The sequence below is a fragment of the Oryctolagus cuniculus genome, chromosome 11 (genome assembly GCF_964237555.1).
Source record: "Oryctolagus cuniculus chromosome 11, mOryCun1.1, whole genome shotgun sequence".
Lineage (NCBI taxonomy): Eukaryota > Metazoa > Chordata > Mammalia > Lagomorpha > Leporidae > Oryctolagus > Oryctolagus cuniculus.
In genome coordinates, this window is record NC_091442.1 from 105,807,228 (window position 1) to 105,831,967 (window position 24,740).

The 24,740-nt window shown below is 42.2% G+C and overlaps 1 protein-coding gene across 1 annotated transcript in view; it reads right to left on the bottom strand.

Moving 5' to 3' along the window:
• Positions 1-13,034, bottom strand: part of PAH (phenylalanine hydroxylase) — a 58,244-nt gene extending 45,210 nt beyond the window's left edge. The window contains exons 1-2 of the mRNA XM_002711296.5: positions 12,818-13,034; positions 7,804-7,911 (exon numbers count right to left, since the gene is read on the bottom strand). Coding sequence (XP_002711342.2) covers positions 7,804-7,911; positions 12,818-12,877 — 168 coding nt within the window. The 5' untranslated portion in view covers positions 12,878-13,034. The remainder of the gene's footprint in view (positions 1-7,803; positions 7,912-12,817) is intronic.
• Positions 13,035-24,740: the final 11,706 nt, after the last annotated feature.

The window sequence follows — 24,740 nt, forward strand, 5'->3', positions numbered from 1 at the left end:
AAGACAATGTACTTTCATGTTTCTAATCCTAAATTTCACTATCTGTAATTCAGTGGTCTTAATGATACTTGATTTGTAAGTTTGTTGGGAGTATTGGTTAAGATGATACATACTGCTTGGCAAATGGCAAAATTATCTAACATAATTACCATTAACATTTTATTCAATTATTTTTCATTCAAGTTCTTTAACAGAAACAGCTATTGTAGCACCCATAAGGTGCGAATTGCCCTTTCAGTGCTTGAGATTCCCATCAGCAAACAAAGCAGAGAGATGATTCTCCTTAAGAAGACTGCATTCAAGTAGAGTCTATCAACAACAGACACAGAAGATAAGTAATTCACATATTCTTCTACAATGGTTAGGACTAAGGAAAGAACTACAAGGCAGAACAGGGTGAAGAGGATGGGCATTGATGAGATTAGGTGAGGGCGGATAGCAATATTAAATAGAGTGGACACAAGCAACCTCACTGGGAAGACAAGACCTATGTACTGAAGGAGTTGAGGCAGGCGAGGGCCCAAAGGATGCCTGGTCTGCTGAAGGGGCAACCACGAAATCAGAATGAGCAGAACAGAGGAAGTTAAGGAGGAAATAGTAGGAAACGAGATCCAAATAACCAAGAGAGGAGGCCAATCATAGAGAATATTGCAGGTCATTTGATGGAATATGTGTCTGATTCTGAAAAAAATGAGGGTCTTTATAAATTTTCAATAAAAGAAATAAATATGATCTCATATGCTTGAAATGATACATCTGATTTCCACATTGAGAACTGACTGAGGAACACAAGAGATCTGTCAAGACTGGCCTGATGCCATTGATGAGACACAGGTGGGATGTGATGTTGGCTGTACCCACAGTGGGTGAGGTTGGAGGTGGTGAGGGGAGGTGATTCTTTTAGCTTATATAACCTCAAAAGGCTCAAAACTCTCAAGGGACAGGAGAAAGGTTTGTAGAGAAGAAAATGGGGAAAAGTCCACATTTCCCATATCACCTTCAGATTGGCTATAACTGTGATTCACTATGAGACCAGATGAAAATGTTCTCAGAAACCCAGAAGGAAGAACAGGGCGCCAACAGAAGCCCTCAAATCTCCCTAGAGAATCTCTTCCTTAAATCAAATATCATGGGCCAATCTAGGTACTACAGTAATGTAAAGATGAATTTACAAAGAGCCATCAAAATGGGGAAAAGAACTAATGATTACTTACCATAACAAACTCCAAAGGCATCTGAAGGTGATATTTAACTCTTAGTGTTTTTAGTCACCAAAAAGAAAAAGGAGTCATTTACGTAAATTACTCTTCAAATTTAAATGCTCAGCAAGTCATCTGCTACTTATTCAGAAAGTTGGTGATTTCACTGGTAGCACTGTTCATTATGAAGAAAACCAAGAAGTACTGTCTACCTTTATCACAATAAGTGAATACGAGTTTCCTTACTGTTAAATAGACAATAAGGGGGAAATCTTTTGGCTCATCTTCTAAACTTTTGATACTTGCATTCTATATTAGGGTGCCTGATTTGAGTCCCAGCTATTCCAATTCTGATCCTGATTCCTACTGTCATGCATCCTTGGAGGCAGCAGGTCATGGCTCAAGTCCTTGGGTCCCTGATGCCCATGTGTGGGACCTGGACTGAGTTCTTGGTTCCTATTTGCAGCCTTCCCCAGGCCTGGCTGATGCGGGGGCATTTGAGGAATAAGCCAGCAGGTGAAAGATCTCTCCACCTCTCTTTCTTTCTGTCTCTCTGCCTTTCAAATATAAAGAAAAATAAATAAAATAAAGATGACAAAAATAAATGAACAAAAAGTATCCTGAAAATAGTTTAGATAACTGAAATTATTTTAGATAACTATTTTAGATATCCTGAAATTATTTTAGATAACTAAAATTCCAAAAAGTAAAATTCACTAATCTTACTGTTGAGAGGTATGCACATATCTTTTTACTTTATTGTTGATAATTGAAGAGAATGTGTATAGTTATAATAATGATACTTTTCCACATTTGAATATCCCTTTACAGCTTAGAATTATTTTCTGTGACCTTCCTCACCATCCTTTGAAGAAGGTAAGGAATACATAGAAAATAAAACGAGAGGCAGGCATTTAACACAGCAGTTAGGCTGCAGCTTGGGAGATCCACATACCATGTTGGAGTTCCTGGATTGAGGCCCAGCTGCACTCTCCATTCCAGGTCCCTGCTAATGGGCACCCAGGGGGGCAGCATGCAATGTCTCAAATAGCTGTGTCCCCACCACCTACATGGGAGACTATGATCAAATCCCTAGCTCCTAGCTTTGGCCTGACTCACCCTCAAATGGGCATTTGGAGGCTAAGACAGTGGAAGGGATTCTCTCTCTCTCTCTCTCTCTCTCTCTCTCTCTCTCTTTCTTGTTCTCTCTCAATCTCTCCTCTCTGCCTTTAAAATAAATAAATAATCTTTAAAAATAAAAATAAATCAGAGATGAAGTTCTTTGCCATAGAGGATGAGAGAAAGATCTATTTTTTCTAATCTTAGAGTTGTTGGTCTTCTAACCACATTGCCTTACATGCCAGACATACAGTGAACCCCTCCACAAATGCCAACTTTTATCACTGGTATTATTTTTCAACTAAAAAAAAAAAACTTCTGGATATAATAAACACAATGTTAAGTTACTTCAAATAGGCTCTATTCTTGCTGGTTCTTGCTCATCATCCCCAAGGGCACATGGTGCAGCCATTATTTTGGACCTGAGAACACACCTGACAGCTGTGGCCAGGTAACACTGCAGAGGGGCCAACTGGAGGGAGAAAAGTGGAAGACAGAAGGCCAGAGAGAGAGAAAGAGAGAGAGAGATGGCCCTGGAGCTCTCTGACAAACAGAGCTTACTTCCTAAACAACACAAAGAGCAGTGTCATCCTTCTTGGCTCAGGAAGAAAGGGAATGGGTAGGTTCCATCCACTATTTACCTATGTTGAAACTCCAAAAGAAGAGATCAGCAGCTCCTGTCTTGTGTAAAGCAGAGAACAAGGAGAAAGCCTTGCAGGGACAGCACATACAAGAGTGCTGAGGTAGTGCAGTGTGACTGAGAACCATCAAGGACACTAGGACCAGGGCACAGTGAGTAACAGGACATGATGCTGAGAAATAATCAGGATTAGGTCATGGAAGACCATGTTAGCCGGAACCTGAACCTTGGGTTTTCACTCCAACTGATACAAAAGCTAGGGGAGTTAATTAGGAAGAGGAGAGAGATCGCTTGATTCATGTTTCAAAAGTAACACCCTGGCCACCATTTCGAGAACAGACTGTAGTGGAGCAAGAGCACAACAATCGGAAGCTGACCACCATATTTGGGGAAGGAAGTGATGGTTACAAAGATAGAAGGAGCAGCCTCACAGAGGTGTAGACAGAACTTCTTAGATTTTTTTTTTGACAGGCAGAGTTAGAGAGAGAGAGAGAGAGAGAGAGAGAGAGAGAGAGAAAGGTCTTCCTTTTTTCATTGGTTCACCCTCCAAGTGGCCGCTATGGCTGGTGCGTTGCGGCCAGCGCGCTGCGCTGATCCGAAGCCAGGAGCCAGGTGCCTTCTCCTGGTCTCCCATGCAGGTGCAGGGCCCAAGGGCCTGGGCCATCCTCCACTGCACTCCCAAACTTCTTAGATATTTCACTAATCTCTTGTGAGAATGCCAGCCACAGTTCTGGTTGGTTGAGAGCCTAGAAGTTAAACTCACTGGGATTAAATAGCCAGCAAAGCATGAGGAGCACCATTAAATTCCACAGGGATCCCTGAGCATCCCCCACTGTGCTGTGGAGAAACAGATCCTGGAAAGGCTCAGCCTGGATCTTCAGGGCCATTCTCATCGCAGGGAGCAACCTTTGGGATCCCAGACTTGCTTCCTCTTAGAAGGTTCTCCTTTGTGATCCCTTTCATCCATGATGAGATTGTCTCAGGCTACCAATGAGCAATCACAACTCTAGTGCCACTAATAGGCCACAGCAATCCATCCAAATGCTACTGAAAGCTAGGACTTTGCCTTTGGTTGCACAAGCTCTCACAACAAGTGATCAAACATCATGAAAGCCTAAAATGCAAGTTATTTGCTGCTGGTTCTCAAAAAGGCCCACTTAGCATCTAAAATTAGATTCTTCTATTCAATCAAAAGTCACAGACCTGTGCAGAATGTTTAGTGAAACACTGTTTATAAGGAATAAACAACAGAAACAACTCAAATGCCCATTAACAGGAAATGTATGAAATATAATTACACAGTGAAATATAGAAAGGGGAAAATGAGCAAGCAAGAAATATGTATACCCACACAGACAAATCTCAAAACAATGCTCACCACCCTCTCCCCAAAACAGAACACTGAACAACAGTTACAATATGATGCCAAAATCATGAAAATTGAAAGGTTGCAAAACTACACCATGTATCACTGATGGATACTATATAAAGAAAAGCATAAAAAGATACACAGGAGTAATATATATCTAATTCTGATTAATAGCCACTGCTGAGTAGGAAGGCACAGGGGGACAGGTTACCTGGGGACGTTAGTCATTTCAGCAATGCTTTGTTTCTTAAGCAGGAAATGAATCATTTACATATTGTTATATCATTACCTATATGTTAGGGTTTGAATAAAATAAAAACATCATCTAGGCTATAAGAAACAGTTTTTTTTCCTCCATAACTCAGACTGTTTATTTTGATTAAACAAAAAATGTTCCCAGTGAATATTTTACTGCTCATACCTGCTCTGGACCCAAGACCTGAGATTGAAAGCAACCCTAGTGATTCATTCTTGATCCAGTGTACCACATCAGGCCCAGAGATCACTGGTAAGTCTTTGAAGTTCAAACATTAGATTGATAAATATAATTTGTCTGCCTCTTCCACCCAGCCTCTGCCTCCAGGAATCCTGAGGTTGGCAGATGGTATGGCATTCAAGGGTTCCATCTTCTGCCCACTTATTTATTCTCTCTTACCTTGAGGCAGCTGTTCCTTCATTTGAGAATTTATCTATCTCATCTTCTGTCCCCCTGGTCAACTCCTTCTGATTTCAGCTTTAAAGTTGTATCTCCAAGAAATCTCCCTGCCCTCTGCTGCCTCATGTTTGGGTTAAGAATGGTCATGGAAGCTTCAGTTCCTCATAACACTTGTTGTATACTCTGTTGTCATCACCTAGTAAGCTAGTCTGCAAGTTTTATAGTGGAAGAAGTGATGTCTAGCTCACTCCCATGTACCCACCATCCCTACAGGGTCTGACATCAGTAGACACCAAAAATATTAACTGAATGTATACATGAGAGAGTATGACATCATTGAATATCTGACGAGAGAGAATGGATTCTCCGGGCAAGGCTAGGGCACAAGAAGTGGATGTGACTAACATAGACAGTGCCTTTTTATTTGAAAGGCAGAGTTACAGAGAGAGAGAGAGATGCAGACAAGTTTTCATCTGCTGGTTTACTCCCCAACTGGCTGCAACAGCCAGGGCTAGGCTAGACTAATGCCAGGAAGCAGGAGCTTCATCCAGGTCTCCCATGTGGGTAAAGGGGCCCAAGCATTTGGGCCATCTTCTGCTGGTTTCCCGGGCACATTAGTAGGGAGCCGGATTGAAAGTGGAGCAACCGGAACTTGAACGAGTGCCAAAATAGGATGCGGCAGCTTAACCAGCTATGCCACAGTGCCAGCCCAGGAAATGCCTTTTCTATTTGTTTATGGTTAACATGAACGTGAAAGGTGAATTCTGAAGCAATTTTTAGTTCTAGCCTAAGGCAGCTGCTTACCTGAACTTCTGTGTCTCCATCAATTAAGTAATACTAATCGAGCATACCCATGTACCTTTGGGAAGGTCTCACAAGCTGTGTGAACTGGGCAATTACCTGATCTCACTGAACTTCAGTTTCTTGCTCTGAAAAAAATAGAAGCAGCTCCTACCTCATGCTATTTCTATAAGATTCAGTGAGATCATGTTTGTAAAGCCACCATCACTGAGACCTGCCCATGCTCTACCCCGCCCCACAGCTAGCCAGACGTCTGCTAGACCCTAAAGGAGGCTGCTTCTCTTCTTAGCACTTCTGCATATCCCCACACGTCCAGTCCTGAGAACACTGAATATTTTCATGAGGGCTGCCCTTTTCCCCAAAGAGATTAGAAAAGATTTGTTAATTGCATAACTGAACTCACATTGAGCATTAATTACAGGCCTGGCCAACGTGATAACTCTTGTTCCCAATCAGCTGGAGAGTTCACACAAAAAATAACAATTATAAAATAATGCATCCTCAAGTAGGAAATGTCTCAGCTAAAACCTTACCCAAGTATTTGGAAGGAATATGGATTAGGAAACCTATTTGAAGCAGCTATGTGGAGTTTGGGTGCTTAGCTAAAGTCCAAACCAACATTTCCTAAACTTTGTTCCAAAATATTAATAAATGTTCATAGAATGAGAAGGGTCCAAAGTCAAATAAACTTAGGAAATAATACATACATTTCCTGATTAGCATCATCTAGCATACATTAATTGCTTTATAAACTGAAAGTCCTACAAATAAAGAAATAAGATAAAATGATTTTCCTAACATATTGATCACGCAATCCTTTAAATTATGAAACAATTATCAGTGTCTTCAAGGTAGTCCCTGTCAGGGCAGGCATTTGGAACAGCCCTTAAGATGCTGCTTGGGGAGCTGGTACAGTGGCACAGTGGGTTAAAGCCCTGGCCTGCAGCACTGGCACCCCTTTTGGGTGCGGGTTTGAGTTGTGGCTACACCACTTCCGACCCAGCTCCCTGCTAATGTGTCTGTAAAAGCAGCAGAGGATGGCCCAAGTCCTTAGGCCCCTGGACCCACATAGGAGATCCAGAAGAAGCTCCTAGCTCCTGGCTTTGGATTGGCTCAGTTCAGCTCTGGCCATTGTGGCCATTTGGGAAGTAAACTAGCAGATGGAAGACACCTCTCTCACTGTTCCTACCTCTCTCTGTGACTCTATCTTTCAAATAAATAAAACAAATCTTTTTTTAAAAAAATGCTGCATGAGAAGCCTACATCCCATATCACATTGAAAGAGTTCCTGTCCCAGCTCTGCTGCTGACTCCAGCTGCCTGACGAGGTACACCTGGAAAGTAACAGTAATTGTTCAAGTACTTGGTCCCTGCCACCCATGGGGGAAACTCATTGAGTTCCAAGCATCAGTCTGGCCATTTGCTCTAGCTGTTGTGGGTATTTGGAAATTGAACTGGGAGATGAAAGATCTATTCCTATCTGTCCTGATGCCACTCTCACACTCTCTCTCTCTATCTCTCTGCCTTTCAAATACATAAAAACAACTACAATTTGTTCTTTATAAACAGTATTAACTGTTTTCTAGAATACAGCTGGAAGTGAAGCTGTTTGAAAGAAGAGATGGTATCTAATTTATTATTTATTCATTATCTAATGCCTAGATAATATTAATTTAATGACTGGAAGAATTAATGGCTTTTTCATTTCATTTTTGTCTAGTCTTTAACTATGATGATATGAAACATGCCTGTCTTGAAATTTTTAAAAAACATGTTATTTCATCACAAAATCCCTGTTGAAGCTAACACGATCCATAATACCAGGACCACATTATAAATGTAGAAACTGAGCTCAGATTGAACCATTTACCAAGGTCACACAGTTGATTAATGTGAGAGTCTGGGCTGAAAGTCACATCTCTCAATTCCAGTTCCTCTCTTATTTTCATTGCATCTAACTAATAAATGTCACAGATATTTACTATGTCATTATCCAGGACAAATATGAATAAAGCACTTACCTCAAATAAGCGCAAGACTTTGGCCAATGCACCCACTTCCTCTTTGAGGGAGAAGATCAGTGATATGGCACTATTTTCATTAGAGTTGTCTTCAATATAGCTTGTTTCCTACAGGGTTACAGGCACTTAGTTACAATGTTTTCCACAGCTTAACAACTCATTTCCCTGATACTTCCCTGGGAGAGACAAGCATTACATCTTTCTTGTGGCCAGTCTGGGAGTACAATGAGCTACATATAAGCTACTCAGAAGTATACAATACAATGGGAAATAAAGTCCAGGGCAATAAAGTGATCAGTGAGGCTGCAGGCTCAGCTTTCAAGGTGGGGAAATTTCAGTTATTTACTGATGTCACCAGTCAACCTTATACATTTTTGTAATTTTTAATGAACATCTACTAAGTTCAAGGCTCAGAGACACACAAAGATGAGGAACACAATGCCCCAGGCTTTAAGAGCTCATAATCTGATTCAACACACAAAAAAATATTTTTTGAGGTGATTTCAACAATATCCCAGGGAAACATCAGGAAATAGAGTATGAATACTGAGAAAAACAGGACATACACAGGCTTTTAAGTACAAAGAGCTGGCCTGGACTTCTCTGTCTTTGATTTACCAGCTGGACAACTTTGTGCAAACCATCTCACCTTGTTAGTGTTCTCATCTGTAAAATCATGTTAATAACAAACCCACTTGGTACAGTATTCAGGTGAAGAAAAAATATAAAGATAAGTTTAAAGGAAGTATGTAAAGTGGTGGAAATATTGGAGTTATACATGAATGACCTCTTAACCTTTAGCAAAGATATCAGAAGACATTAACTTGTTTCCATACACTGGGAGTGGAGATGTCTAATTGTAGACAAAGAGGCACAAAATACACAAAAGTACAAAAATGGGGGCAGGTGTTGTGGTGAAGTGGGTTAAGTGCTGCTTGAGATGTCACATCTGTATCAGAATGCTGGTTCAAGTCCAAGCCACTTCATTTCTGTTCTAGGTTCCTGCCAGTGCACTTGAGAAGCAGCAGGTAACAGCTCAGGCACCTGGATCCCTTCCACCTGCATGGGAGGCCTGGATGGGGTCCTGGCTCCTGCCTTCAGCCTGTCCCAGGATCTGCTGTTGCAGCCATTTGAGAAGTGAACCAGAGGGAAGATCTTTCTCTCTCCCTGTCATTCTGCATTTCAAATAAAATCTTTTTTCTAAAAAACAGTACAAAAAGGAACTATCAGAAGATGATGCCTCAAACTAGATAGCAAAGAACTCATACTTAAATGCATTCATAATAAAACTGAGGCGGGAATGGAGTTGAAATGCCAGAACTTGCCAAACCATTTGCTTACATTTTACAATAATAAAATTTATTCTATGTGTGCCCACCAATATACAGGATGTACCTAAAAACTGGGAAGACAAAAAATGTGCAGAATAATAACTCCTTTGTAAGTGAGGTAAGGAATTAACAGAATGGATGTGACATCATCTCAATGAGAGAAGACTGTGCTGGGCAAACTCTCGTCAGTGACTTGCAATGATAACTTTGCATGAATCCTAATGACTCCCAGGCCAAAATTCTTTCAAATCAGAAAATTCAGTCCTAGTATCTCACATGAAACAAGGATAGAGTGGAAGGGCCAAACTTTTCAATGAGTGTGAATAGAGGGAGTCCCAGTGAATTAGAATATTGAAGTATTGTATGTGTCTGTCCCTATTTGGATCATGTTGTCTTGCAAAGTAAGACAGTTACTCAACATCACTCCTGACAGCCAGTGTGTTGCCGATACCAATCCCCTTACACTTTCTAAATCAGTGTTTCTCGGTAAGTGTTCCTCAGCTCTCATTCCAAAATTACCTGGGGTTTCCTTGTTGCCAAGTAGTTTCCTGGGCCTAATTCAAACTTAACAAATCAAAATAGATGGAGGAGAGTCTTAAAATCTGCATTTGAAAAACATTCTGGATGCTTCTTAGCCATGGAAAATTTTGAAACTACTGTTAAACATACTTGAAATAGAGAGAGGAGAGAGAGAGGGAGAGAGAGAGAGAGAGAGGAAGGGAGGGAGGGAGGAAGGAAGGAAGGGGGGGGGACTTTGAGTAAGGCTACTCTTTATTGTTATTAATATCATCACCAGTGACTGCCCACTATTTCCCAGGGGCTGAACCTGGTACTTTTCACAGTCAATAAGCATCATTATGCAGAGCAACTAGCAATTTTAACACTTTGCATAGAACAGCTCCGTTAGTTTTCACAATAGTCCCCATGAGGTAGGTGCTGTTATTTTTGCAAATAGGGAAATAGACTAAGCAAGGTTAAGTGGCTGGTCCAAGGACATCCAGCTAATACATAGTAGACCCCGGCCTTAAACTCAGTACTACTCAAAAGCCTATTCTGTCTCTTGGTGACAAACTCAACTGGGTCAACAGCTCCTTCTTTTCAGTTTTAGGGTTTTTAAATGGAAGCAAGTTCATGGAAGTCTATGCAACAGTGTGGCCGTGGGTGGACTTGTATTCAATTCTAACACTGCTGTATTGATCCAGTCAATCACAGACCCCACAGAAAATCCTCTTGAGAATACACTTGTATTCGTTTCTAACAGATATGTGAGTTGACTTACAAACACAGGTATGCACAGGAGGGTTAAGAGGTAGAGAAAAACAACTCAGAAATGGTATACAAAGAAATGGGGCAGGGAAAAAAACTTTCCTAAGAGCTAGGAAGGAAAGAATTTTGATCCTCAAGCAATACATTCAGTAGGAGAAATATATTCCCTTTGGCTGTATATACCAAATTCATTCTGTATTCTGAATGAATTTGGCATTTTTGAAAACGATCACTTTTCAAATTCACAAGCAATATGCTTTGGCGATAATATTCTACAGGTGCTATTTGTCAATCTTAGTGCCTTTGGGGACCACAGTTGGAGGTCTGTATTTGCATGCAATTTTGCCTTTGCATACACATGTCTACAGGGCAGACTATTGAAAACAGTCTATGCCTCTACATTTCAGCAGTCTTCCATAGAAAGCAGCATTGCAGGAGAGAAGTGTACACAGTGCTTGGAGTCAGATCTAGGTTTAAACACTGGCTTCCCTGCTCTTAACTCTGATTGCTGCATTCTCTTTGCCCCAAATCCCCATGACTTTAGTCTTCTTCACAGCACTTATCTCTATAAACGTATGTATTTATATTGTGAGTTTTTAAATTCTACTGTGCTTGGCACCAGAAAATGCTCATTTAGCCTTCTTGGGGTTTATGAGCCAAATCTTTCTTAAATGACTATTGTGTATGTGCATGTATAAAGCACTTGACATAGTGTATGCCATCACCAACGGTGGCTCTCTCCCACAGCCTTATAACAAAACCATGCCAGTGTGGGCTGCTTATCTGGGCTGGAAGCATTAAGATATCAATTCTGTCTCTTGCAGTCCTATAGACTGATCTAGTCCAATTCCCTCCCTCTTGATTTTCCTGAGCCTCCTCACCCCTGTTGAGCACTCCCCAACACATAGCTTAAGGAAACCCAAAGCAAGAACCCAGGGCTCCTGGCTCCATGTCCCGTATACTCTCCATGATTAGGCTGCACCAGCCAAGGTGCCTGACTCATTGCTGTTTCTTCCTGTCAGGGTGCAAGGTGCATTTTGTTAAATAAACATATCTGTTCTGGCTAGACACACATGAGCACTTTCCTGTGTTCCAGGAACTGTTCTAAGTGTTTTACAGGTGTGATTTCATTTAATTCTCCTGGGAACCCCAGGGTGGAGGCATTTTTATTCCCATTTTTTGTCAAACAAATAAGCTGAGGCTCTGCAAAGTTCAGTCTCTGGCTTTCGATGCAGACCTGGTCCCAATCCATGCCTGAAATACTTCTCTTCACCAGAGCCCCAGTCACTGGTAGTGGCAATTTGGGTACTCTCAATATCCCAAATGCTCTACAAGTAAAGTTTTAAGCCCCATGGGTCCCTAACCAGATTGCTTGCCCTGGTTGCTTCTCATAGTTGTAAGGACCCTACTGCCAGCAACACTGAAGTAAATGGTGGCTGGAGCCAGCCTCTGTTCTGGGGTCTGATTCTTACTCCATCCCCATTCAACACATTTGCCTTGGTGCCATATACCATCTTCATGGGAAATCCTTCCCTTAGGAACCAAGAAAAGCCAGACCAAAGATTTGCAGTTGCTCCAGAGACACTAACTTCAATATAAGCACTGTCCTCCTCTTCAATAGAGTATTGCTGTCTAAAGAGGATCATTCTCCCTAACCTTCCAGGCTCCCTTTATCTTCCCCAGGTCTGGGCTGTACATGAGAATATGAGCCCAAGAAGAATCATTTCCTGACCCAGTGAGTATTTGCATCAAATGAGAGAATGCATCCTGCAATTGTTCCCCTCACGAGCATGACAACAAATCCTGGAGAATGGAATACATATCCCCAAGTCACCATTAGAGTCCTTCCACATCTCATGCTCAGGACTTACTCTTGCTCATTGACCTCTCCACTTAGCCTCTCCCTCCCTACATCTGAGTTAATCTCCCAGTCTTCTTTACATCTCATCTTCTCCCCAGAGGGAAAGGAAGACACAGTTTCTCACAATTTTGCCATTTCGATACCTTGGTTGAGGGCACTTTCTAAACATCACTGAAGAGATCTAGAAGGACCCGTATCCTGCTCCAGAGCATTAAAGTCCATTAAAGAAGAGAAAGAAGGCAACAGAGAGAGACAGTGACTTATCCAAAGACACACAGCTAGTTGATAGTAATTCTGGAAGCCAGATCCCCAAACGTAAAGCAGAACCCCTGACCCTGAAAACTACATAGGACAGACGTTCTCCCACTTGGAAGCAATTGTTGAGGGCATGGTTTGTTTGTTGGATTTCTGGATATTCTCATCATCTCGGAAGGAATTAGACTTCTTAGTGAGCTTACAAAATTAGGAAATACCAGCAATCCCCAGCCACTTCTCCCCCTCCTCTCCAAGGGAGCCAAACTTCCAGCATCATCAGATAAGGCCCATCCTAACTCACCTGTCCAAAGTCAGAGAATTTCCTGCTTAAGCCTCCATTTTCTAGGACCACAGCCGACATGCTGACTCCAGGAAAGCAAGCTCTCTAGCTCTAGGCGTCAGTCACAGGCAGGTTTGCAACCTGCACGTGGGGCTGAGGATTTTAACCTGGTGTTAGGGAGGAGTTGCAAAGGGTGTCTCCTGCTCGGTATACCGGCACAGTAACACCCACAGTGGGAGTTGTCTTGACGCACTGGGCCAGGGCAGCACTGGTCCTGCTCTAGGTCATCTACCCCAGGCTGCTTGGAGAGAAGAGGCCAAGGAGGGGTGTGGCAGACACAGGAGGCTGCCCTTGGCTACAGGCTCTACATGGAGAGAAGAAGCCGGGAAGGTGGCTCTGGTGATTAGACAAGTTTGGCACTTGCACGACACTCAGCAGCCTGGGAACCAGGTTCTCTACACTTGATACAAGGCTGCTACTGCCTGATACTAATGATTATATGGATAAATGCCCCCAAAGAAAGGGAGCCAGAATCTCAATTTAGTTCACTTTAGTTTTTGACCCTCCTGTTAACCACTAGGCAAGCTGCCTGGCTTTGCTTTGACTTTAGAAAACTACGGGTAGATGACATTGTAAACGCTGAGCACAGCAGCTACAGAGCAAAGGTAAGAGCCGTCTGGGTTGAAACCCAGCAATACGTTCTCAAGCTGTTTACATAATGGCAGGGAGCTCCAAAGAGAGGTGGGAGAGCCCCCTTGCTGGAATGCTTTAAGGATATAAAGAGGAATAGGAATGAGGTCATGCATGAAGCACTCAGTGAGTGGAAGGTATTGTTTAAAGTCCATATACATTTAAATAAATCATTACTGGGGGTCTCTACTGTGTGCCAAGTGGTGCAGTGAGGATACAGCCAGGCTGCCATTCTTGGGAACACCCAGAAAATGAACAAATACGTTTATACAGGACTAAATTGCCTGAAGAAAATAAAATGTAGGGGAGTGAGCTAGGTGTGAGTTGATGGAGTTGGTGGGGAGTCTTCTTATAGTTGGCAGGAAGATTTCAACATGAACACAATATTTTTAGGAATAAAATTAAAAAAATAAAATCAAAGATATCAGTTCTACTGCCTGCTCATGTTGATCCAGGATAGGTTGATGGGCATCGAGAAAACAAGCCAATAATAGAGGTTGCTAGAAATCCACCCCCACTCTCCCAAAGTGGTATGACGAATGAGCAGACATCTGCCAAAAACAAACACATACAAATCTCAGGTTCAGAATTCAAAACAAATGGACTAGCTCCTGTTTCTAACACTGATTAACTGTGCACCTTTGGTCAAGTACACATACCTCAGTTTGTCTTTAAGATGGGTGATTTTATGGTCTGCTGCTCAGGATTCCTGAGATACTGTAATGTGTTGGGCTTCTTACTACCTGCTAAGAATACAGGCATAATAAGTATAATTTCTGTCCAAAAGGAGTCCTCTGATATGGAATGCAGGCCTCCCAAATGGTAGCTTAACCCATGTGTCACAATGTCCACCCCTAAATATGGACTCCTTAATCTTACCTCACATAAAAGTTCTCCAGATCTGGGACAGGCATTGTGGCACAATGGGTTAAGCTGCCACCTGCAATGTTGGCATCCCTTATAAGCTCTGGTTCACGTCTCAGCTGCTCCACTTCTGATGCAGCTCACTGCTAATGCACCAGGGAAAGCAGTGGAAGATGGCCCATGTGCTTGGGTGCCTGCCACCAACACAGGAGTCCTGAAAGAAGTTCCAGGCTCTTGGCTTTCACCAGGCCCAGCCAATGAAAGATCTCTCTCTCTCTCTCTCTGTGTGTGTGTGTGTGTACTGTTCTTTCTCTCTGTAACTCTGCCTTTCAAATAAATAAATCTTTAAGCTAAATAAATAAATGCTCCGGATATTTTTGGGAGAACACATTTAAATTCTGCTATTTCAGAGAAAAAAAAACACTAATAGCTCCTTTTGAAAAAAATCATTCTGGCAGAAAGAGAAAACTTGTCTATACACTATGTTAAAAGCTCGTTTTGGTACGTGATCGCTTATGAATATAAATTTTCTAGATGATTGGATAGAACATAATGTTTTGTTGTAACTCATAAGGGCAGCACTGGATGCTGAACAAATTGAGGAGGAGGTGCAAGCTCAGAAGCAGCGTTTGCAATGTCGGTCTGCAGCCCATGTTGTCAGCGGCTACGAGGAAGGAAGGTCTTGTTGCAAGATGAGCAGTTGTGTACCTGACACACTCAGAGCTGACCTTCACTGATTTGGAAATATTGAAGATTTCCCAATCATTGCAGGTTTATCAATCTCTTTGGATTTAACTTCGTATGCAAAGGGTTCAGTTAATCATAATCCATGAGTTCATGACACATAACCAAAACATACAAGACTGCTCTATCATTTTATTTAGTTTGTTTTATCTTCATTCCTCATTCCCACTACCCTACCCTAAGGACAACTTTTCTAATATGTCAGATATATAACTTTGAACTTGAATACGTAGAAAGGTTTGTGTGCAAGTTTATTTTTCGTGGATATGTGATGTTGCACTACAGATTTACTATAGTGTATGGATTTTACTGTGTCTAAGTTTTCTCTTCCAATACTGTTCTTAGGAACTAGACATGTTGCTGAGTGTTCATCCAGTCCTCTGGGATTCTTTGGTGCTGAACATTTCACATTGTGTGCCCAACATACTTGACTTCTTCCTCCCTTGAGTAATAGAAATTTACATTGTCTGTAACTCTCCACCACCCAAACAATACTGTGATGAACATCCTTATCCTTTTCCCTTATAGTCCTGAAGGAGAGTTTTCCAAGGGTAGAAGTGGCATACTCAATCACAGGGAATATGCATTCTTGGTTTCATGAAGTACTTTCAAGTTGGCCTTTAGAGCGGCTGGTGGTAGGGCACACTGTTACCAGCAAGCAAGAATTCCTGTGGAGGGCCAGTGTTGTGGCACACTGGGTTAAGCTTCTCCTTGTGTTGTTTGCATCCCGTATCAGAGCACCAGTAGGAGTCTCAGCTACTCTACTTACTATCTATCTCCTTGCTAATGCACCTGGGTAACAGTAAATGATGGTCCAAGTATTTGGGGCTCTGCCATGCATGTGGGAGACCAAGACAGAACTCCTGGTTACTGGCTTTAGCCAATGAATCAATGAATGGAAGATATTTATCATCTATCTATCTATCTATCTATCTATATATTTATCTGTCTATCTATGTTATTCTCTCCCTCTTGGTCTTTGTCACTCTGCCTTTCAAATAAATAAATCTTTAAAAAACAGAGTTCCTGTGGTTGGGTGTCCCTAATATCTGGCACTCTCCAAAAGTCAGAATTCCTTTGCCAATCTCAACAGCATGAAGAGATATCTCATCACCTTTTTGAGTTTCTCTTATCACTAAGAGTTTGAGCATCTCTTTATGTATGCTTTCCCTGGGACTCCGGCCTTGTTGATTTGCAGCAATGATTTGTGCCTCTTTCAGTCACAGGGAATATCATCTACCAATACATCACCGTCAGTTACCTCTCGACTGGTGCCCTTCTTTGAGAAAACAAAAAAATCAAGTAATTTGGATGTCATAAAAGTGCATTTTTTTAAAAAAAAGTTTTGTTATTTGTGCTCTTGGGATATTAAGATATAGGTCCCCATTGAGGTATAAAGATATTCTCTCCCCCTTCTATCATCACAGTTTTATCTTATACACTTACTTTTTTAGTATAATTTTTAATTAGTAATCTTAAAATTATACACATTTATAGGATACCATGTGATACGTATGCATGCACATGTATGCTCTGTGTAATGTCCACTCAGGGTGTTCATATCTATCCCCTCAAAGATTAAACGTTTCTTTTTGGTGAAAAGATTTAAAATTCTATCTTTTAATTTTTTGATAGAGAAATACACAGTACATTGTCTATAGTCACCTCACTGTGCAACAGAACCCTGGAACTTCTTACTTCTATCTACCCAAAACTCAGTGCTTATTAAATAACCTTTCCCCACACATCTCTGCTACTCCTTCCAGCTTCTAATAACCAGCACCACCTTCTCAACTTCTGAGATCAACTTTTTGGTTCCATGTATTAGTGAGTCATATGGTATAGATCTCTCTGTGCCTGGCTTATTTCATTCAACATAATGATGTCCAGTTCCATCAGTGCTATTGCAAAAGGTCATCTCTTATGGCTGATAATATTCAATTGTTAATATATACCACATTTTCTTTATCCATTCAACAGCTGATGGAGACTTAGGTGTTTCCACTTCTTTGCTAGGTACAAGACCCTGCTCCATCCATATACAGCTTCCCGCTAAAGCACACCCAGAGAGGCAAGATGTTGGCTCAAGTACTTGGGTCTCTGCCACTCACATGGGAGACCCAGATTGAGTTCCTGGCTCCTGACTTCAGCCTGGCTCAGTTCCAGCTGTTGTGGGCATTTGTGGTGTGAACAGCAGATGGAAGTTATCGCTCTCCTCTCCAACTCCAACCTCCACCTTTCAAATAAATAAATAAATAAATAAAAACATATTTGGTGTATATATATGCACACTTATTCTCCCATATTCTAGCTGAAGTTTAGGTTGGTTTCACCTTGGGTTTATTAGATAATCTGGGGACATTTGTGGAAACAACAGCAATTATTGTGAGCATACATGCTCTATCCCAGTTTTCTTATGAACAAAGCCAGAGTTTCTTCATGAATGTTATGCTTGATACAAGTCTTTGATATTATATCGAGTCCCTACATAAATCAGAGTTTCCTAAGTTCAGTATTATTCACTGTGTGCTCCACCTGGATACACTCTACACTGACATCCTTGGGACCTGAGGGACAAGAGAACCCCTGAAGATATGACACTCATGTTGTCTATAGTGTCCAGGTAAGAAACTGTCTAGGGGCCAGTGCTGTGGCACATCGGGTTAAGCCATCTGTAGTGCTGGCATTCCATATGGGCACTGGTTCCAGTCCCAGGTGCTTCACCTCTGATCCAGCTCCCTGCTAATGTGCCTGAGAAAACAGAAGAATATCACCCAAATTCTTGAGCCCCTGCACCCACATGGGAGGCCCAGAGGAAGCTCCTGGCTCCTGGCTCCTGGCTTCAGACAACTGGCCCATTCCTGGCCATTGCAGCCATTTGGGGTGTGAACCAGAGGATGAACGATCTGTGTGTGTGTGTGTGTGTGTGTGTGCATGTGTGTGCATGTATCCCTCTCTCTCTGTACTTCTTTCAAATAAGTAAATTTTTAAAAAGTAGCAGGGGGATTCCAAGATGGTGGAAAAGCAACATGATGGTCTGAAATTAATATTTAAAAAGGGGGAGAAAGTATACTTTCAGGATAAAGCCACAGGAGAACTGTAGTAGGAGACCCTGAAAAAGCAGTAGAAATGCTTCAGGCCAATGCTGAAAGTCTCACCAGCTTGGATCCAGGAAGATGCCCACCCTGGCAACCAGGTGAGAGGGTAATCCATGGGCCCATGATGCTGTTGACACAGTGGGAGGGAGGGCTTAGTGAACTGCTTTTAGAGTTCCACATAGATTCCCCCAGGACAGCAAGTGACCAATCACCCAGAGGTGGGGGGAAAAGGGGGTTGTGTATCTCTCCTTCCCCCCTCCCTGCTGCAGCAGAGACCTGCAGCCAGTGGGGGTAGGGCTGATGACATTTTTGGACACAAGCAGGTAGCAGCCACCCCAGCCCCTGCCTGTGCAGGTAGAAGAGCCACCCTATGAAGGGTAAGTGCTGCCTGTGGGACTCTCCTACATGCCCAGCACAAATGAGCAGGTACTTTGCATGCCTGCAAACCACAGAACTAAACCAGAGAGAAAAACCCGCTGAACCTGGCCACTCCCAGCACACGCCTCTTGGTATTCACTGAAAGTGTACACATCCCACTAAGCCACAGAGACACCAATCAAAGAGAAAAGCCATCAGACACAAAAATATACAAATGCCAAAAAGTTAAGGCAAGAATAAGGAGGACACTATGAGCTCCCAAAGGAACACTAAAACATTTCAATATTAGAATGTGAAGATGAAGAGATTGAGGAAATGTTAGAAATGGAATTAAAAACACTAATCATCAGATTACTCAGAAGCAAATTCATGAACTAAAGAAAACTATATATGAAAATTTTTCCCATGAAATTGAGATCTTAAAGAGAAATCAAAATGAAATACTAGAAATGAAGAATTCAATAGATCAAATAAAAATACAATGGAAAGTCTTAACAACAGAGTTGATAAGGCAGAAGAAATAATATCTGAGCTAGAAGACAAATCTCTGGAAATTTTACAGTCAGATCAAAAATAAGAAGAAATTAGAAAACTAAAAAACACTGTTGAAGATCTATGGGATACTATCAAAAGGCCCAATAGATGAGTCTTAGGAGTTTCTGAGGGTGTGGAAAGGGAGAAGGGACTAGAAGACCTACTTAATGAGGTAATTAGAGAAAACTTTCCTAATTCAGAGAAAGAAAAGAATGTCCAAATACAGCAAGCACATAGAATTCCCAACAGATATGACCAGAAAAAACCTTCACCATGACACATAGTAATCAAACTTTCCACAGTAAAGCATAAAGAAAAGATTCTAAAATGTGCACAAGAGAAATGCCAGATAACTTCAGAGTATCTCCAATTAGACTCACAAATGACTTCTCATCAAAAACCCTGCAGGCTAGAAGACAGTAGCTAGATACAGTCCGAATATTAAGAGAAAAATAACTGTCAACACAGAGATTAGATTAAGAAGGTAGAGTAGAGAAGAAGCTTGCTGCTCTAGTCAAGGGGAAGATAGCTTTTTTTTTTTTTTTTTTTGGACAGGCAGTGTGGACAGTGAGAGAGAGAGAGAGAAAGGTCTTCCTTTACTGTTGGTTCACCCTCCAATGGCCACTGCGGCCGGTGTGCTGCGGCCGGCGCACCGCACTGATCCGAAGCCGGGAACCAGGTGCTTCTCCTGGTCTCCCATGTGGTGCAGGGCCCAAGCACTTGGGCCATCCTCCACTGCCTTCCCAGGCCACAGCAGAGAGCTGGCCTGGAAGAGGGACAACCAGGACAGAATCCGGTGCCCCAAACGGGACTAGAACCCGGTGTGCCAGTGCTACAGGCAGAGGATTAGCCTATTGAGCCATGGCGCTGGCCAGAAGATAGTTTTTAAAAAGTGGAAAGAGTACAGTCTCAAGGAAGAGTTATAAAGAAAACAGCAGAGGAAACTCGACACAAACTGGAGGGACACAGTGGACTTACGTGGAGGGTGTGGATGTGCACAGCTCAGGACCCCAGCAGCTGAGAGCATCTGCACCAGTGTTGGAGAGTGAGGTGAGACCAGATGGTAGCAGCCCAAGTCACTGGTGAAAAAGCTGCAGGAAGGGCCTAGAGGGAATCGAGCTCGGAGCCCTGTGCGGGATAGTGTACCTGTCAAACTAGAGGAGAAAAAACAAAGAGGGGTACATTTCTCTCTCCCCAATCACTCTGAAATGGCATCCTGTAAGAAGACAATGGAGAGCAGGCTCCATTTTTGGACATATATAATAGCTGCCCTAGCATGTGTCTGCACCCAGCAACCAGAGAAGCAGAGATTTCTGAGTCTGGTGGGGAGAACAGACAGGGGCTGAGTGCTTGTGACTGTGGGAGGTTTGTATGCCAGGACAGTGAAAACACTAAGGCTGGATGGGAGGACTCAGGGTGTGGCTGGGACTCTGGTCAGTCACTGTGGAAGGCTCCACACGCTCAGGGCTCCCTGGTTACCTGGCAAGAGACATTGCTGGGGAATCTCAGCTTACATTGAGGACTACACAGATTCTTTGTGTGGACCTGTGGCAGAGTGGATGACTGACATACTCCCTGGTCCAGGCACTGAACCCCTTTGAAGAGAGGAGCTCAGCTGAGTCTATACCAACAGACAAAAAAATAAACCTCCCCTCTGATTAAAAAAAGAGAGAGAGATTTTCCACGCCATATCTGAATATGTCAGTTCACCCTGGAGAACTGAACAGAGCTCCCTGTCCACATCCATCACACACCTCTAGGTATTCACTGAAAGCAGACACTTCACTAATCTACAGAGAAATAATACAAAGATAAAAGCTGCCATAGTGAAAAAAACAAAGAAGAAATCAATAAGTATCTCCATAAATGCCAAAAACAAATGCACCAATTCAAGAAACAAGAATAAGGAAGACAACATGATGCCCCCAAAAGAACATAACACTTCAATTCTAGATTGTAAAGATGATGAGATTGAAGAAATGCCAGAAATGGAATTCAAAAAAATTGATCATAGGATTACTTAGAAGTAATCAGAGGGAGGAGGAATATGGCGGCCACCTTAGTAGCCACTCGGGAGCGGGTCCAGCACTGGCCTGGGGGCAAGAAGCCCTAGCCCAGACTGGGAAAACCGGGAAGTCTCCACAGGGACCACAATTATGGCCGTGCAGTTTGGCGGGGGCGTGGTCCTGGGGCCAACTCGAGAACAACCACGGGGTCCTACATCGCCAATCAAGTGACTGACAAGCTGACTCCCATTCATGACCACATTTTCTGCTGCCACTCGGGCTCAGCAGCTGATGAAAAAAAAAAAGTAATCAGAGCAAATGCACAAGCTAATGAAATCTGTATGTGACATAAAAGAAAATCTCCCCCACAAAATTGAGATTTTTTTTTAAAGATTTATTTTATTTATTGGAAAAAACAGAGTTACAGAGAGAGGTAGAGACACAGAGAGAGGTCTTCTTCCGCTGGTTCACTCCCCAGATGGCTGCAATGGCCGGAGATGTGCCAATCCGAAGCCAGGAGCCAGGAGCCAAGAGCCTCCTCCGGGTCTCCCACGTGGGTGCAGGGGCCCAAGGACTTGGGCCATCCTCTACTGCTATCCCAGGCCATAGCGGAGAACTGGATCAGAAGGAGAGCAGCCAGCACTAGAACTGGCGCCCACATGGGATGCTAGAGCTTCAGGCCAGGGCTTTAACCTGCTGCCCCACAGTGCTGGCCCCAAAATTTAGATCTTAAAAAGAAATCAAAATGAAATCTTGGAAATGAAGAATTCCTAGAACAAATAAAAAATGCAGTGGAAAGCTTTAACAACAGAATCAGTGAGGCAGAAGAAAGAATATCTGACTTAGAAAACAAAGCGCAGGAAATTATACAGTCACATCAAACACAAGAATAAATTAGGAAGCTAAAAAATATTGTTGGGAATCTAATGACCCAACATATGAATTCTAGGAGTTCCTTAAAGCATGGAAAGAGAGAAAGGATTAGAGAGCCTTTTTAGTGAAATAATAACAGAAAAACTCCGTAATTTGAAGGAAGGGACATTCAAGTATAGGAAGCATATAGAACTCCTAATAGACAAGATCAGAAAAGATATTCACCATGACACATTGCAATCAAACTCTCCACAGTAAAACATAAAGAAAAGATTCTAAAATGTACATGAGAGAAATGCAAGATTACTTTCAGATGATCTCCAGTTAGACACACAGCGGACTTCTCGTCAGAAACCCAACAGGCTAGAAGAGAAACATGAAATATATTCCTAGTCTTAAGAAAAAGAACTATCAACCCAGAATATTATACACTGCAAAGCTCACATTTTTGAATGAAGGTGAAATAAAGATGTTCCATGACAAACAGAAATTGAAAGAATTTGTCATCACCCTTCTAGTCCTGCAGAAGATGCTTAAGGATGTGCTACACACAGAAAAATAGAAACATTGTCATCAGTAGAAAAGAAGACAAAGGGGGCCGGCACCGTGGCTCACCTGGTTAATCCTCCACCTGCGCCGGCATCTCATATGGGCGCCAGGTTCTAGTCCCAATTGCTCTTCTTCCAGTCCAGCTCTCTGCTGTGGCCCAGGAAGGCAGTGGAGGATGGCCCAAGTGCTTGGGCCCCTGCACCCATGTGGGAGACCAGGAGGAAGTGTCGCTCCCCCTCTTCGTGGAGGAACGACACAGGACCCTGCGCTGTTCTTTCGTCTGCTCGGCCCTCCCCGGGTTTGCTGCTGGTTCTTCCCGGGTTGGCTACTGTCCCTTCCACCTCCGTGGAAGGGCAGTTCCCCCTGGCCACATTCCCCACTTCCGCAGGGGAGTGGCACACCGCCGGCCGGCTCTCTGGGGGGCTGCACAGGTGTTCCCCTTAGATGTTCCTCATAGATGTTCCTGGTGCATGCCGTCTCTCTCCTCCTTTATAGTCCTCCTCCGCCAATCCTAACTCGGCTGCCCACACGCCGAGTACGCTGCTCTCCAATCAGGAGCAAGTCCTACAGTTTATTGGTTGAACTGGAGGCAGCTGGGTAGAAGCTGTTTTCTCCTCTCCCAGCGCCATATTGTAGGAGAGCAGATGCATAGAATAAGTCTTAATTCCAGTAACTCAGTCCAGTCCGGGCTGCTCCCCACAAGGAAGCACCTGGCTCCTGGCTTTGGATCGGCACAGCACCAGCCGTAGCGGCCATTTAGGGGGTGAACTAACGGAGGGAATACCTTTCTCTGTCGCTCTCTCTGTCTATAACTCTACCTGTCAAATTAAAAAAAAAAAAAACTGACACGAAGTCAGGAATTTAAAGAAAAGAAAAGAAGACAAAGGAAGAAAATCTACCAGTAAAAGTACAAAGGAAATCCAAGGAAAAATAGGAACATTTATGGAAAAATTGCAGGGCAAAATAATTACTTATCAATATTCACCTTGAATGGAAATGGCCTCAATTCTTCAGTTAAAAGACATAGACTGGCTGAATGGATTCAAAAGCAAAACCTATCGATTAGCTGCCTACAAGAAGCACATCTCACCAACAAAGATGCACGCAGACTGAAAGTGAAAGTATGGAAAAAGATATTCCATGCGAACAGAAACCAAAAAAGAGCTGGTGTAGTCATCCTATTATCACACAAAATAGACTTTAACACAAAAATTGTTAAAAGAGACAAAGAAGGGCACTATGTAATGATTAAGGAATCAAATTCACAGGAAGATATAACTATCATAAATGTATATGCATCTAATTACAGGGAACCTGACCTTTTAAAAGTAATGTTAAAGGTTCTAAAGGGAGTCATAGACTCAAATACAATAGTAATAGGGGATTTCAGTACCCCACTTTCAGCAACAGACAGATTAACCAAATAGAAACTCAATAAGGAAACAGAATTAATCAACACTATAGATCAATGAACCTAAAATATCAACAGAACTTTTCATCCAACAGTTGCAGAATATACATTGTTCTCACCAGTGCATGGAATTTTCTGTAGGATTGACCACATACTATGTCATAAAGCAAGTCTCAGCAAACTCAAGAAAATTGAAATGCCATGCATCTTCTTGGACAACAATGAAATGAAGCTGGAAACCAGCTACGTGAGAATCTCTAGAATATATGCAAACACATGGAGACTGAACAACACACTCCTGAAAGAGGAGTCATAGAGGCATTCACATTAAAATCTGGAACCAGACAAGGATGCCCACTCTCACCATTGATATTTAATATAGTCCTTTGAGTTTTAGTAAGAGCCATCAGGCAAGAAAAAGAAATCAAAGGGCTACAAATACCCTGTTTACTGATGAAATGATTCTATATATAGGGAACCCAAAAGACATGACAAAGAGACTAATGGAACTCATAAAAGAGTTTAGTAAAGTAGCATAAAATAAAATCAACACACAAAAATCAATAGCCTTTGTATTCACAGACAATGCCATAGCTGAGAAAGACCTTCTAATATCAATCCCATTCACAATAGCTACAAAAAACTTAAATATCTTAGAATAAACTTAACCAAGGATATCAAATATCTCTACAATGAAAATTACAAAACAATAAAAGAATGAAATAGAAGAAGACATTTAAAAAGTGGAAAAATCTCCCTTGTTCATGGATTGGGAGAATCAACATCTTCAAAATGTT